Below are 16,213 nucleotides of genomic sequence, written 5' to 3'. Positions count from 1 at the left end.
TTAAATTAAAAATAACTTTTTTCGTTATTGTTAAGTCACAGTAATTATTAAGCTTCTCTTTTCATGCCAAAATTTGTTAAAAAAATATATCCTTTCCCAGATTTTCTCGCTCTCCAATTTCTTGCATTCCTAACTCCTTGCTTTGCAAAAACTTGCAGATATAGTCAAATAGGCAAAATCAGAAAAGTCACAATTTTATTTATGTTTAGATTTTACTTTCTCTGCAGCAGAATAAGTAATTCCAACATTTCAGATAGATACAAACTCAAAGTTTTTAGGACAATTAGGTACACTTAAAAACACATCCGCTCTAGAAAACTTCTAAAGGAACTTAGGTGCTCTGGTCATATAAGTCACTCAGATCATAATTTCTGTGTTTACAGAAACAACTATCAGAAAAATTTAATGCATACGTGCCAGGTTAATGTTTCAGAATGATTATTTTACATCGCAACTGTGGGCCAAATTATCCCATAGTAACCCACTCAGGTGGCAAACAATAGGAACTCAGCATGTGCTATTAACATGCACTTGACCTCAACACACTCTGCAACATACTCCAGTTATAAAAGAAACAATTCTTGACTGGTTACACAACACAGGGGCCTCAAGCTCTTCTCCCCAGTGAATAATTTCCTGCAGTTCCTCTGAGATACTTGAGGAGGCTGCTGTCATCAAATAGCAAAGCTTCACAGTCTTCAATCATTGTCAGAATGGCACTTACACAAGTTCACACTAGCTGCAACTTCATATTAAACAGAAATATAGCAGTAAGAGTAAGAACATCCTGAACACTCCCACATTTTAATTACATCTTCTTAGGAGTGAAATATAAGACACTTCCCAACAACTGACAAAGCAGAGGGAAGAAAGTACCTTACAGGCTGAACAAATCCTATTTCATTTGAAATAAAATGGGAGTGTGGTCAATAAGCCCATTTATCTCCCATAGCTGCTGTAAACTAAAACTTAATGAAAGCCTGCTGGCCTTGGCAAGAGTAAGGAGAATCAAAGGTAGGAAGCTTGTAGTGTTGAATAGTCAGTATTTCTTGTAGTTTTGAAATTTGCAGGTGCAAAAAGATGCACATCTTATTGCTTCTGTAGAGGACAAGAACATGTAAATAACAGAAACTATGCCAAGGAGATGCGTGTACTGATAGAGCCAACCTATAATTAGAATCACATCTTTTCTATATTTAGACTGAATTTAGGCAAGTAGGGGTTCTAGTAAAGAGCTTATTTTACTATCAACATTCTAGTATTATGATATTTTCTTTCTATGCTCGTTCATTTGAAGCCCTACATGGTCTTATTTTCAAGGCATTTAAAATATTGGACTGACATATTCTGAATGAATTTTCTAAAGTACATTTTCTTGAACTGTGAATGTGTAACGCTATACTAGTTTATATCTTAGAAAAAATAAGTTGAAAGTCCAGTTCACTGATTCCTAAATAATTTTTTCTGACATCTTTTTGAGATTAAACTGGTGTGCACCTCTATTTTCCAAAAAAGTAAAAAGCCTCAATGAATTCATCAGCAACTATAAGCTTAGTAATGATAAAATGATGTCATTTTTCATTTGAACCATGTCCAGAAACTAATAAATATCAAAGGCTCTTGCTTTTTATTTACTTTTTTATTTTAAAAATCTAGAAATGCTTCACACTGAATACATGGAGTTATGTACATAGAGAAATAAATTTTATTACGCGCTAGTAATGCGGTTTTGTAAAAACTTAACTTGGAATGTGACATAAGCTATGCAAGGCCTCTTATAAACCCTCAGAATTTCTCCCCTCATTATTCATAAATCCTATTTCAAGAAAAGCTATGAAGCCTCCTACAGTGCCATCATTCTTTCATAGTTCCACTAAAATCCTAATATTTTTTATTTTTTCTTGGTCCTTTGACAAATATCTCAAAATCATTCTAGTTAGAAATAATTTTAAGTAGAATTTGTACTCTGTGATGTTTTCTGTATTTTTTTAAAGATTCTTTTCTTGCTAATTGCTCTTAAACAAGAGCAAAAAAAAAAATCAAACATTTTATAAAAGTTTTGGTAATTATTTTAAATTCATAGCAATTTTGAAGCTTTACCAAATCTTAGCTTTAAATGAGTTTGATTTAAAGAAAAACTTATGTTTTAGGAAATAAAATCTTAGTTACTGTGTAAAGTAAAGGATTGTCTCAATCCCTCAGTAAAAAGGATCCTCATACATACCCAACAGGGAGATTCAACACAGTAGATTTGGTTGCGTATGTATGCATCTTTAGTACAAGTTCCCCTGGAGTCGCACATTTCCAAGAGAAACGTTCAACCTTCAGCAGTGCCTTTGAAATACTAGAACCTTCTTGTTTACCAGCTACAACAAGAAAAAAAAGGAAAAAAAAAGGGAGAGGTGGGGTGTAGAGTATAACGGTAAAGTTAACATAAATACAGAATTGGTATCTACCTTACGGAGGTAACTGAGGTCTTTACACAGACTTTGATGACTCAGAGAAAAGAGACAGTCAAGGAAAAACTCATAGGTGACAGAGAATATGGTTGATTTGTACTATTTTTTTTAGAAAACCATGGTTAAAGCAAAGTGTTGGAAGAATGTGTAAATCAGACATCTTTCAAGTCACTTAAGACTTCTCTAACACTCCTTAAAAATGCATTCTGTCCATACGCAAAGGAAGTAAATACCCATACAACACTTACATTCATATTATAGTTATTTTAACTATAATTTTGATTGTATTTTGATCAGTTTTTGTTGGAGTGGTTACTTTTTTGGACAGTTTAATTTGATTCTAGCTGCTCTACTCCTGAAGTAGTACCTGACATTTGAATGTCTTTTTAACTTAAGCTGATTGTCATAACAACCAACAACTTTACTGTACACTACTGTTTGTATTCCATTGATATAATCAAATATATATTCAAACCATCCAAGTTTCTGGATCTCAAAATAATCTCTCTTTAAATATACTTAAGAGCTTACTGTACAGTGGTTTAAAAATCAGTTCAAAAATCAACTCTAGTCATATTGCTGACTTTAAGGCATTTTGATCAATTCAGACATAAATTAGTTTTCAGGAACAAAAATTATGCAGATAAAAATGACAAATAAGAAAGACAAGGAAATCCATACCAAAAAGTTATTGATGAAAAGCATGCAGCAAACCGTAATAAACAGTAAGGAGATCCTTTCAAGAAAATATTCATCTTCCATATCAACTAACAATAAAATGTTGCTTGGACTTCTAGTGTATTTCCAATAATCTGTTTGAATATTTAATGATAAGCTGCCAAACAGTGGCAAAATACTCCACAGCCAAACACAACACAAACAAAGCACAGACATTAGAGTACGCACTTGCAGCCTGGAAGGCCAACTGTATCCTGAGATGCATCTAAAGAAGGGCAGCCAGCAGGACAAGGGAGGTGATTGTCCCCCTCTGCTCTGCCCTTGTGAGACCCCATCTGGAGTGTTGTGTCCAGGCCTGGGACCCCCAGCACACAAAAAGATGTGGAGCTGTTGGAGTGGGTCCAGAGAAGGGCCACTAGGGTGGCCAAAGGGCTGGAGCACCTCTCCTACAACGAAAGGTTGAGGGAGTTGGGCTTATTTGGCTTGGGGGAAAGAAGACTCTGGGAAGACCTCATTGCAGCCTTACAGAACTTGAAGGGAACTGACATTTTTCACATGGTCTAATAGTGACAGCACAAGGGGGAAGGGTTTTAAACTTAAAAAGAGAGGTTTAGGTTAGATGCCAAGAAAAGTTTATTTAATCAGTGGGTGGTGAAGCACTAGAATAGGCTGCCCAGAGTGGTTTAGGATGTCCCATCCCTGGAAGTGCTCAAGGCCAGGTTGGATGGGGCCCTGGGCAGCCTACAGCAGGGGGTTGGAATGGATGATCTTTAAGGCCCTTTCCAATTGAAGGCATTCTATGATTCTATGAATATGCACTTTTCTGCATTGGCCTTACCTCCAGTGTCATCCCAGCATACTAGTGCAGAAAAGCTAACCAGGATTTCAACAGGAGTCAGACTGTCCACAAGTAAATAATACAAGACTCGGTCATCAGTAGACTGTATAGAGAAAGAATTAGTTCATTTTAAATTTGTATTGAATGTTGTCTGCTCACACAGACAACAACAAAGCATAATTAGAATTAGTCATGATAGTGGAATTCATCTACTTTCAGGTGTTTTTCTTCATATGAACCTCAGTTCAGTTGTTCTACTAGCCAAAAAACATTCAACAGAAGACTAAAGTTTGTTTTGTGCTGTGGCTTCCTTACTCTATTTAATAACAGTTAAGTCTATTTATTTGTAACATGACTAATTCTGCTGCAATAAGTTTTTTTCTGAAAAATACTGCCTCCATATATTTTTGAATTCTCAACTTTAAGATCCTATGCAAATATAAAAAAAAATATAGAATAACTCTGCTGTTCACAGAAATTCTTCACAGTCTGAAGGTGAATGATCTTCTTTGCTACAGATCTGTTTTAATATGTGTTACATTTTCTTAGAGTCATACCAATATATTTTTGGTGTATGATCCTGGAATGCTATGTATTACTACTTCTTTCATAGCATAATATAAAAGTGCTTTTTATAACTCTGATACGGCATTTGCCTGTTTATACAGCTCAAGCATATCAATGTAAAAAAATAGAATGGTGTTACAGCAAAGGGTGATTAGGTAAGTTTCAGCACAACAGCACACAGTGTCACGTAGTCTTCAGGTTAATTATGGTTTATGAAAGTATATTGTGAAATGTTTCATAAGATTTCTTATTATGTGATTATAAATACAGAGAGGTGTAAAATTGCAGGTACACTATAGTTATGAAGCATAATCCATGTAGTTAACCTTCTCAGTATAGAATTTTACATTAAATTCATGCCTAGAGTTTGCATTTTACAATTGCACTCTACAATTACACTTCAGTTACAGTATGAAACCGGAGTTGGAACAGGATATTCAAGCATGTTGAATAACCTTCTGATAATAGAAACTAATGGCGGGTTTAAAAATATACTGTAATTTTATGCAACTAAAGAGTATTTCTAATCCCCACAATAGAACCTCACACATATCACTGTAGGACTTAGCATGTACAGAGAACATAAGAGAGCTAAGCTAAACAGACTTCTGATTTGGGTGTTAGGTGACAGGTGAAGATGAAGGAAGAGAATTGAAGAAGGCATTCTGAAGCTGAATCATCACTGAATTTAAAGAAATCTCTAAATTCCTATGACACAGATTTCACTCAAGATTAAAAAAAAAGAAGATGGAGATGCAATGCAATGTAATATATACTCTCACTACCAAATTTGATGACTTCCTTACTCCACATTTTTTTTTATATATTCTGTAATGGCAATTCATAACATATTTCTTTTCCTTGATTTAAACACAGTGAAACACTTCCATGTATTTGCTAAGAAACATCATCTGTAATAATCCTAACGCATCATTATTTTTTCAGTAATAGCAGTTCTATGCAACGTACCAATGACACCTAGGATATCTAATCTTATCTAATTACGTAAAGTTTTGAAAAAGATAAAAAAAGTACATAAAAATTCAATACAGTCATATACCTTAAAATCTGTCTTCTGATAGTTATAAGCATATGTATGTGGCTTATGGAAAACAAACAGGTTCCTAGGAAGAAAAAAATATAAATTACATATTTCAGGTAAATGTCCATTCCATTGTGTAAGTTTTTAATTTTAATTAGTAAATGTATTATAATCTTCCAGAAATCCCTCAAATCTATTCCTCAAAAATGATTCAGAATTTTTAGTTTCATTAAAGATGAGTACAGTTCATCTACGGAGAAATCAACTGATATTAACTTATACTTTTGCTGCACTTTGACAGTGGTCTGTTGGAGGTCAGGCCACTGATTTTTCTTATTAACCTATGATCTGTAAATTGTAATAAGTTAGTATTTTTCATGAATTCTCATGCCTAAAAGCTACTGCAATAAGTTAACTATGAAGTGTCACTGTAAGGAAGAACTCTTTTGTAAAGTTTATTAATGCCTGTTCTCAATTTTCTAGTGTTTGCTTACTTTCAGAAACATTTTTTTAGCCTGCAAATCATGTCAATTTACTTAATACATAAGTATTAACTAAACTACATGATTTTTTAAAGAATAAATTTTTAACTTGGTGGGAGAATATAAAGTTTCCTTTCTGGAGCAAACGCAGAAGATTTAACAACCTTTACTGCTTTGGAATAGTGATGTTCAGACACAGAGTTTGGTCAATCAGTGGCTAATGCATCAGACATAGGAACACCTTAATTGCTATGTTTCAAGACCTGCTATCTTCCACGCACATCACAATGTGACATATGCTTTGTGAAGCAGATGGTTGTGCTATCCACAATACTCTAGATGGCACATGCAAGGCAGCCTGTTGCTGCACCTACAGATTTACTGCCAATAGGGACGTGGTCTGAAGAGAAGCCTTGGAACTAACCTGAAAGGCAGGAAAATTCTACAGAAAAGATCTGTTGAGATGATATAGGTTTAACACAGTCACTTTTCATATTTTATCATTGTTAGACTGTAGATTGTAAGAAATACAACACAAAACTTCTGCTCCTTACTGGAAACAAACACAGAAGTCCTCAATGCTAATCCAGGTTTCCTTGGATACAGAAGTTTTTCCTGAATTGATTTCTCCCTTTGATTCATCCACTGCCTGGCTGTTCGTAACAGTATCAGCTCTTTCTGACATTTGTTTTGCATTAGAACAAAAATTCTCGTGCAATTTTTCTGCAGAGATAAGACACACAGATTCAATACGCTGACACCATGTACATCAAAGTAAAAACATTCTTATGTAAAAATTATCCTGAAGTTACCAGACTATTTTCCGTACATCTTAGAGTTTAAAAATAATAACTGTAACATTAACCTAGAAAGATCAGAAGATGACCAAAACAATACTGTGTAGATTTCTGTTGCTTCCATTTGAAACTGCATAAGTATTCTGATTCATTATACCATTACATATGGAACTGTGCACTAGAACCTTTAATATGAGCATGTAACAAACAGAGAATCCAATGCTTTTATTCAGTGAAAACCTAGTATGGCACTGTAATTTTTACAACCCACAGAAGAAGGCCTATCCTTGCTGCTGGGACTCAGAATCCCCGTGATGCTATTCACATAAGTCAGTTGAACTACTTGTTAATAGAAATTAATTTCAACAATGTTATATTAATTTTCCTATAGGAAAATCAGAACTATTGTCTGAATCATGCCAAAATACCTACACAGAATATCATGTATACACATTTTGTAATAAATTAATAACATTTTAAGTTGCAATGTAATTTCACAAGCTCTGCCTTTACCCTATGAGATTCATATGAATTGTTATAGAAGTTACTCAGTCTTCTCCAAAAAGTTTTAAGGATAGCCCAGAGCAGCTGAGAATAGTAGAATACAACACTTCAAACATTAACAGCTGTTAACTCAGAATGCTAAGGAAAAAGCTGAGTTAATATCCAAACACAACCATATTACAAAGAAGAAAGCTAACTAGAAAAATGCATAATTTATTTTTTAATATGCTTTTTAATATTTCACGTTCATCGAAATACAGTGATCTGCTGGATAACTAATGAGCTTATAAGATAGAAGTGGTTGTAATTATTTTCCAACCATTTGTCAAGAATTGAAAGGAATGTAATGGAAGGAAACATGCCAAAGTCCCTTTTTTCTCCCTTAAAGTATGGAAAAACTGCCTGAAAGCTGTAAAATGTAGGCTTCTCCTGAGATTTATGTAACATGGGTTTCAGGCCTCTAGAGAAATAATCAGTATTTGTCTTACAAACCTGCCTGTTGTAGAGACTATGAAAAAGGGGTCACCAGAGTATAACTATATCCCATACAGCTCAGTGTTGCTCCTCTTTGTTCATTCTGATCGCAGGGACTAGAGTACTATCAATAGGAATTGTTCAAGATCAGTTGAGTCAATAGATTTCTACAACCTTCATATAGAAGATATGCTCCACCTTATTTAAAAGTCAATAGATAAACCCTTCTGTTGATCATTTATACAGACTGGAGCCAGAGGGAACATAACCTTCCAAGGGCAGCTAAAAGAAAGCAAAAACAGTTTCAACAAAATGGCTGAATTTTCACCACTTCTCTTTGAAGAAGAGGGGGCACTTCCAAATATGAGAAACTGCAAACACTAGGTGATATATTAGAGATATAATTTCTGGAATAAAGCTGTAACTACATTTGAAGCAAATCTTAAGAGCTGCTCTGTACAAATTAGTATTTTAAGACTGACATATGGAAGATAATTTCAGCAACTAATTGCCTGTAATTATCATATAATGTATTCCTTGAACAAATGTAAATACTAATCAAATACACAGGCATATAAAATAAGCATATTATAAAGCTAAACATGGCAGAGAGCTTTAGAAAAGGGCAGAGTGCGTTCAATTTCAATAACTTTTTACTTCTTAGAACTCAAACCACAAAGATGAGTGTAACAATCAAGATGAAGCGAAAAAGTAACTTGAATAAGGTAAAACATTCAGGTACAGAAGTAATAATGAAATGTATATTACAACAAAAAAATCGAAACAAAAACAGATGAACAACGAAGTGCAAAGCACTGTAAAAGCACAAATAATCAATCCTAAAAGAGAAAGCAGTAGCAAGCAAACGCAGATGAGCAGTTTATCACATAAATCCTTAATTTTATGGTAAGAAAAAGCTGTACTTCATGAAAATTCCAAAATTATTAGAGAATGTAAAGTTCTTAGGAAATTGAAAAGACATGTATTTAAGACAGTTGTCACTGCTTTCAACAAATGCTCATTATTTTTCAAGCTCTGGATTTTTACTGAGATGCTTAAATGGATATCATGCTCTCTCAAATTGACTACAGTTTTGAGTGCTAACAATTATTCAGTATCTGTACTTTCTACTTTTTTCAATAGGATGAGAGGGAATGGCCTCAAGTTGCACCATGAGAGGTTCGGATTGGATATTAGGAAAAATTTATCCTTCAAAAGAGTTGTCAGGCACTGGAACAGGCTGCCCAGGGAGGTGGTTGAATCCCCATCCCTGGAGGTGTTCAAGAAACATGTCGATGTGGTACTAAGGGACATGGAATAGTGGGCAATATTGGTGGTAGGTGGATAGTTGCTTTAGATGATCATAGAGGTCTTTTCCAACCTTAATGATTCTATGAGTTGTATGTGGATCTTTATGGTCATGAGATAGATAGTTTAAGAGAACACACAAAAGATGAATTAAAAGGATTGCTAGCCAAGCAAAAGAAAAAGCATAAGAAAACAGTATACTGTAATGAAAATTTTCAAAATTCTTCTAATTTGAAAATGATTCCTCACAGCACCTGTTTTCAGTAAAAAGGGATAGACAAGCTGGCTTATTGGCATATATGTACAAAAATGGAATTTTCCCAGTTACAGTAGAAATTACAAGAACTTAAAACATCGAATATGAAAGTTGTAGCTAATTTCTAAATCAGAGATAAAAAAAATCACACAGGAAATTTCAAAGCCATCGTAACAGTATGTAAGATATCATTACGATTTCTAGCATGACTTTGAAGATAAGCATTCATTTCAAAGAAAATGTGAAAAGTGAAATAACCAGCTACATATTATCTAGTTCAATTACAACAATACAAATGCCAAACACAGGCAAATGGGGTAAATAGATGATTAACTAAAAGGCAAAATAACTTGTTCCAGGTAGAATATGTCAGACTAACTTAGGGTTTTTTGAGGGGTGGGATTTCTTGATGAAAACACTAATTTTTAGATAATGAAATGCAATAGGTATAACTTAGCCAGATTTCAGGGAAGCATCTGATTTGATATCATGCTGATATTTATTAGCAAAACTGAACATGATGAGATTTGGTATAAGTGTAAGCAGTATAAACAGCAGTGATATTTATGCAAATGTAAATGCTTGCATTAGGGACACAATTAGAACAATAATATTAAGAACTGGAGGCATATATATTGGAATTGATGAGTAAACTCAAGTTCTCTGTTCAATAATAAATTACAAACTGACACTAAGCCATTCTTATCACATGACCTCAGAAAAGCACATTGGTTCTCAAAAAAATATCAGCATATACAGTGAAGTGCCACAGCATTAGTAGCATCTCATCAGGATTCCTGTACTAATCGGGGCTAACCAAGAGTGTGAAAAAGGAATATGAACTCCATCATCAAAGACAGGTAAATGGTCAAAAAAAGAGCATCCTCTAATAATGCACTTAATAACATCTCTCACATGCACATTCCTACTACTTTCCCTGCAATGCATCTAGTGATTGCAATGCCTCAGTGAGTTGGATGACCTTTGGAGTGAAAGTTTACCCAAATTATTAACTTTATGTTGGAACAGTAAGTTGATAAACTCCTCAATGACTCATGTGATCACTGGTTATGATGCAACAAAAGGATATTGAGACATTTTGAATTATACCAATATTATAAAAGAGTATTATGTTATTATACTAGAACCAATCTGTACACTAATTGGTAAGTTTTTCTTCAAGGGCAATTCCTGAGTAGACTTTCAAGTAAACAGAAAATATAGCTGTCTGACTACTGAAATGCACTAATTTTAGAATCAGTTAATAATGACAGCTACAGAAATTGTTCAACATCCCAGCATATTTATGGCAGGTTTTAAGGAGCCATCTATTGCCAACTATTATATTTCTATTGGGTTTTGGGCCAGTGTTAAAACAGGTACTGAGCGGTGAGGATTATATGAACTGAAGGATTATATTTCCAGCTCATTAACTTACAGAATTTTGATACAGTGAGATTCTCCTGTTTTGTTTCTATTTACTGGAAATATAAAAATCCTATAAAGAAGTCAAAAGAAAAGACATCCAAACACTACAGTGTTTGAAATCCTTAAAGTTCTTAAAAGTGTGATGTTAAAATAATGTTCTTTGCCTGTACTGAACATATGTTTCTTGTTATTTTCCATCTGCATACTCTTCAAACCCTAACAGATTAAAAACATAAAAATGTAACACTTATTAAAATTGAAGTTGTTCTTTTTCTTTGTCTTTTATTTCAGAGAAAAATAGAACAAAACAAAAACAGTTCTCATTGTTCAGAAACAGAACACTGTGTACGAAATCCCGTATATTTCACTGAAGAATAACATTGTAATGTGACAAGTGTAATTTTTTCAACATATTCCTGGAAGTTTGGTATTTAAAAAAATCCCTGTATGAAGACTCCACTCTGCAGTTACACACATTCTTTGAAGTCTTTAAGACCCAAAACCATAAATCCGTAAGACTGATTATATTCTTAACACGAAGGTTAACTCTGAAATCAAATAATATACGAATGGCAGAAATCTGAGTATACATTTCAAAAACATTTACCTCCAGTGGGTCTCTCTGTTTTATGTTGCTCCTATATGAAGAAAAAGAAAAGTGATTACAATTTTGCATTATAGTTTTAAAGAAATTATTTTCTTTTTGCAGTAGTCCTTCCAGAGCTCTAAGAAACAAGCTAGTATATTATCCCTAAAGGAAAAGGAAAATGAAAGGCAAAGGGCATGTTTTTCTAGAGACATACATGTGATCTGCAGTCTGGGATAAAAAGATGCTCCACATGCCTATTCCTATACTATTAAAAACATCATCTGACATTACCGTTCTTTGACAGTAAGTTCTATTCTAAGAAGTAATTAGATCTATTCTAGATATGGTTCTATTCTATTCTGTTTCCATTCTTGGAAAGTATATAAAGGTCTCTTCCAACAAGCATTTCTTGTTGTGCAAATGTATACTACTGTCATTTGAAACACCACGCTTGATTGCTACAACATTTTTGGTTTTGTATCAGTAGCATAAATTAAAAATAATATCTGCAATTTTTGATTATTTGCTTGTTTGCAAACAACTTTACTCTGGCCATTGTCATTTCAAAGGTAGAGGAACTCAATTAACATGACTGCAGTTGAAATGCAGTTAGCCTGCCTTTTGGAAAGTCCACTTTGTACTAAGCTACTAATGGGTTAACTGGACTAACTTTAACTTTGTGAAGAAAATCACTGAAGCCTAGAAGTTCTGTTACAAACAACTTTGCAAGCATCTTTTCATTCCAGCTCTCCACTTAACAAGCATAGTCATCTTCCCCACACCCCAAATCCTCATCTATACTAATTTTTATCTGTGGCAGAGGTGCTAATCTTGAAGTTGATAGCACTGAGCATCTAGATAAACATGGTGATTTCCTGCATAAAGCTGAAAACGAAGTTATTAATGCTCAGAATAACACAATATGAAATTCTACAAACTAGCAATAACCTAATGGTTTGAGAATATCAAAGTTGCTCTTTCAGCATTTGCTTTTTCTAATCAGATATACAATGATTGATATGTATGTTGTTATTTTGAGTTTCAAAACTAGAGAAAGAAAACTCTCCGATAATGAATCTCCTAGAGATACCCATAAAAAGGTGGGAAACAAAGAAGATTATTCTCCAAGTTAAAAACTTTATTTTCTTTTTCCATTAGTTCAAATGCAGTTCTACCTACATACCACAGCTATTAATACGCTCAACATTTTTCAGATGAGTTTTAAATTGAGGCAAAGGTAAGGTTCAAGAACAAGTTAATCAGCTGCTCTTAAGTTCTTACATTTCATCTCTGAATCAGATTGCTCTCAGACTAAATCAGATTCACATCTTCTTACCATTCTTTTTTTTTTTTCTTTTAATCAGTATCTCACTTTCATGTATTTTCTTACTCGCCCTTGAGTTTCCTTGTTTGCACACCCTACTGTGACTGACCAGCTTTCTACAATGAGAATGGCTCTTAACTCCAGGACTAGAGGAGAAAAGCAAAGTGACATTCTAAACTATTTCTATGCCTCTAGCACATAGATGTCTGTTACTTTACAATTAACTAAATCTGTATTTGTTCAGCTACTGAGACAGAAGTAACCCAACCAATAACTATAATACTACTTACAGAACGTTTCTATCCTGCTGCTTTTGTAATGGTTTTTGTAAGTTGCAATTATTAGAAACACTTCTAAAAGGCCATGAAGTACTATTAAATATATTGTTTGTAAAACATGCACAAAATGCAGAGTAGTCAAAAACACATTTTACTGCAAAGAATTCTCCTTCACTACAGCATTGGCTTATTTTTAACTAATCAATACCCCACAAAAATATACCCACACGTATACACTTTCTACACACACAATGGATATAGAACAGTTCAAAACAGATGAGTTTCAGGTCTGAAATATAAAAATTATTATATACTATGAAGAAGAAACATGTAAATAGGTACTCCAAAATTATATAGCAAAAGATTTTCCTTTTACTTCAAATTTTACCAGAATTAATTATTAAGTTTTCTTTGTCTATGAAGATACCTAATACTATCTTCAACAGTATGTTTGAGGTCTTCAAACACATTACGTAACTCTATACATCAAGTCACTGTACAGCAAAGAAATTTCAGAAATATTAACCCCACGTATACTTATCAGTTTGTCCAAGAAAGAGACTGCAGAAATTTTAAAATAATTCAGTCATCTTTTCTACAAGATTGTAAAGATCAGCATTTTGAGGTTGTTTTTCCTTCATATCGCCCTTTGGATGGACATACTTTATAGGGTCTTTTAAACAATTTTCTATACTGTAATCATATAGAATGTAAAAGCACTACTTGGGACAGAAAATAAATGCAGACAGGAATAACTGCGGTAAACACAAGTTGGGAACACATCTTTTCCAAAATACAGTTGTTTTTTTGGTTAGGTGCAGATTTTGAATTGTATTGAAAGGCATTTGTATACATACCAGCCTGTTTTTCCCCCTCAATTTTCTGAATTTCAAAGAGAGAAATGTTATCACATGCTCTTATGAGCACTGTTTGCCACACTAAGTATGAAATTGATGAGATAATGGTACTGACAATCTGGACTCATTTATCGGTGTTAAGCAAACGAAACTACATTCATTGAGCTTCGTTTGTTTGTTTGAATATTTAAATCTCTATTTTTCTGTTCTGCAAATTAGTTTTCTGTATAAAATATTTTACATGAAATACTGTGGTATCCAGGAAGCCTTTGTTTGAAAGCATCCTTTCCGTGTTCAAAACATAAGGTTTAAACACTACAAGGAGCTTTCTGTTGGAGGCTTATTTAAAAGCAGACTTTGGTAGTATATGTAAAGAACAAGGTACAAACAAATTTAAAACATAAATGACAACAACAAAAAATAGTGGTTACATCTGCCAAAAGTAATTCTAGTAACATCCCATTGATATTAGGTAAGATTCATGTTGCCTGTCATGGAGAACCACAGTGGAGACATGTAACTAGCAATCCCTAGTGACTGGCATTTTCATCTGTGGGGGCACCTGGCAAGCAGTGCTGAGCATGCTGCCCCTACCTAGTGAACCTTTTTGGAGGAACGTGGCTTTCAATTAAGAATCAAATGAGGATGTGATTTAAAGGCATGTATTTACAAAGTTTATATTTTTAAGTAGCCACATGCCATCCCACACTTAGCTGAAATAGCGTAATTGTAATATTAATCCATGAATCAAACGTTTATTTATGAAGACATGACTCTCCTTAAAACTTTCCCATCAAATTTATTTCTAAGAGTAAAATCAAAATATTCTACTGTATTAGCAATGTTACTTTTAGAATCTAAAGAATAAATCATAAAAAATGATTTTTAAATGAAAAGTGTTAGCAAAAGATTTCTCCTGCATTAATAAAACCAGAAACTGGAACAAAGAGGGAATTTACTGAAATATGGCAAGGTGAGTGGGGAAGCTTACGAAGATGTCTTTTAAAACCTATATTTAAGAATCAAATATTTTCTACTTCTTCTTTCACTACCTTTTGGAGCATAAAAGTAGGCCAAGTTAAGAAAAAAAAAAGAAAATTAAATTATTACCCGAGAATAATCTTCTGCATTTGAGCGTCTCCCACTTTGATTCATTTCCATGTTACTGCCATCTACATTTTCATTGCTTTCAGTGACAGAAGGGAGATGGGTCATCGAATGAAATTCTTTTTGGATGGAAGACTGCGTGAAGGAGCTAAATAAAAGAAAGCTCAAACGCTTTAATCCATGTATTTGCTTTCAAATCACAGATTTCGTAACTATTATTTTTATAGAATTCTGTCAAAATAATTTGTATCTCCTTTACTTTGATAGCTTAACAGGGCGGCACAAAATGTATGTATGCATATATTCCTTATAATTACTGGCTCAGTACCACACACACATGTGTTTGTAAGACCTGAACTGTTGCCCTCTTAACTAACCTTCAGCGAAACAAAACCCATGCCAGTTGATGAAAACCAGATGATAATACCAAAAATGAATGAATTTCTTTTTCTAGAATTTTAAAGATACGTCAAAAAAAAGTTTGAAACGCATGTAAGGCCAACTCTGGCTATACAAAAAGGAAATTCTGTCTCTGAGTTCAGCGGAGGCAGAAGTAAAAACTGAAATACAGAAACACAGAAGTAACTCCTTCCTTGTTAAGCAAACTAGGAAAGTGAGATCAAAATAATGGTGCAAACATGACAACTAGATGAAATTGTGCTATACCAGCAATAAAGAACAGAGAAAAATGTTTGTTATCTAACTCCTGTCTTAAGGACTGATATAATGAAACATCGAGATCCTTAACAGTAACACTGTCAAAATTATCTTCCCTTTGAGTGCTTCAAAAAATGTTATTAGAATAAAAGCAAGAGATTAGAAACAAGTTCAGTCCCAGTTATGTATATAAGTCCTTAATTGTATTTAGGTAGCTATGTTACTTGAACAAAATGCTGATTCCTGCTACGTATTTTTGGTTACTACCTTTAATTAAATCACAAGAGACTAAATTAGCTGATTGTCATGGAAACTTAGACTATTTAATAAACCATCCTTGACTAAATGGTGTAGATTGATCATAAAGAAATTCATTAAATATGAAAAATAAATAAATAAAATATGCTAACATACAATTATTACAACATCTTAATTATTACTCTCTCATTCTTTCAATAATGCATTTATGGATATTGCTTAAAATATTTATCTCTGTATTTATTTCTACAAACAACTAATTTACTGTATTTTAAACAGCAAAAAAAATCTGAATCAGTAAAACAATATT

General features: G+C 33.5%; 1 protein-coding gene across 5 annotated transcripts in view; it reads right to left on the bottom strand.

Annotated features, from left to right (window-relative positions):
- The window catches only part of ADGB (androglobin), a 73,860-nt gene that overhangs the window by 32,117 nt on the left and 25,530 nt on the right, over positions 1-16,213 (bottom strand). For 4 of the 5 annotated variants that reach the window (XM_021390943.1, XM_021390942.1, XM_021390939.1 and 1 more), the window contains 6 exons: positions 14,992-15,136; positions 11,441-11,471; positions 6,621-6,789; positions 5,603-5,666; positions 3,976-4,078; positions 2,225-2,366 (listed from right to left, as the gene is read on the bottom strand). In XM_021390943.1, coding sequence (XP_021246618.1) covers positions 2,225-2,366; positions 3,976-4,078; positions 5,603-5,666; positions 6,621-6,789; positions 11,441-11,471; positions 14,992-15,136 — 654 coding nt within the window. The remainder of the gene's footprint in view (positions 1-2,224; positions 2,367-3,975; positions 4,079-5,602; positions 5,667-6,620; positions 6,790-11,440; positions 11,472-14,991; positions 15,137-16,213) is intronic. The other variant, XM_021390940.1, reaches the window with a different exon arrangement.

Source organism: Numida meleagris, chromosome 3 (assembly GCF_002078875.1).
Source record: "Numida meleagris isolate 19003 breed g44 Domestic line chromosome 3, NumMel1.0, whole genome shotgun sequence".
Taxonomy (NCBI): Eukaryota; Metazoa; Chordata; class Aves; order Galliformes; family Numididae; genus Numida; species Numida meleagris.
The sequence above is the reverse complement of the archived record's forward strand: the minus strand, read 5'-3'. Positions and strand labels throughout refer to the sequence as shown.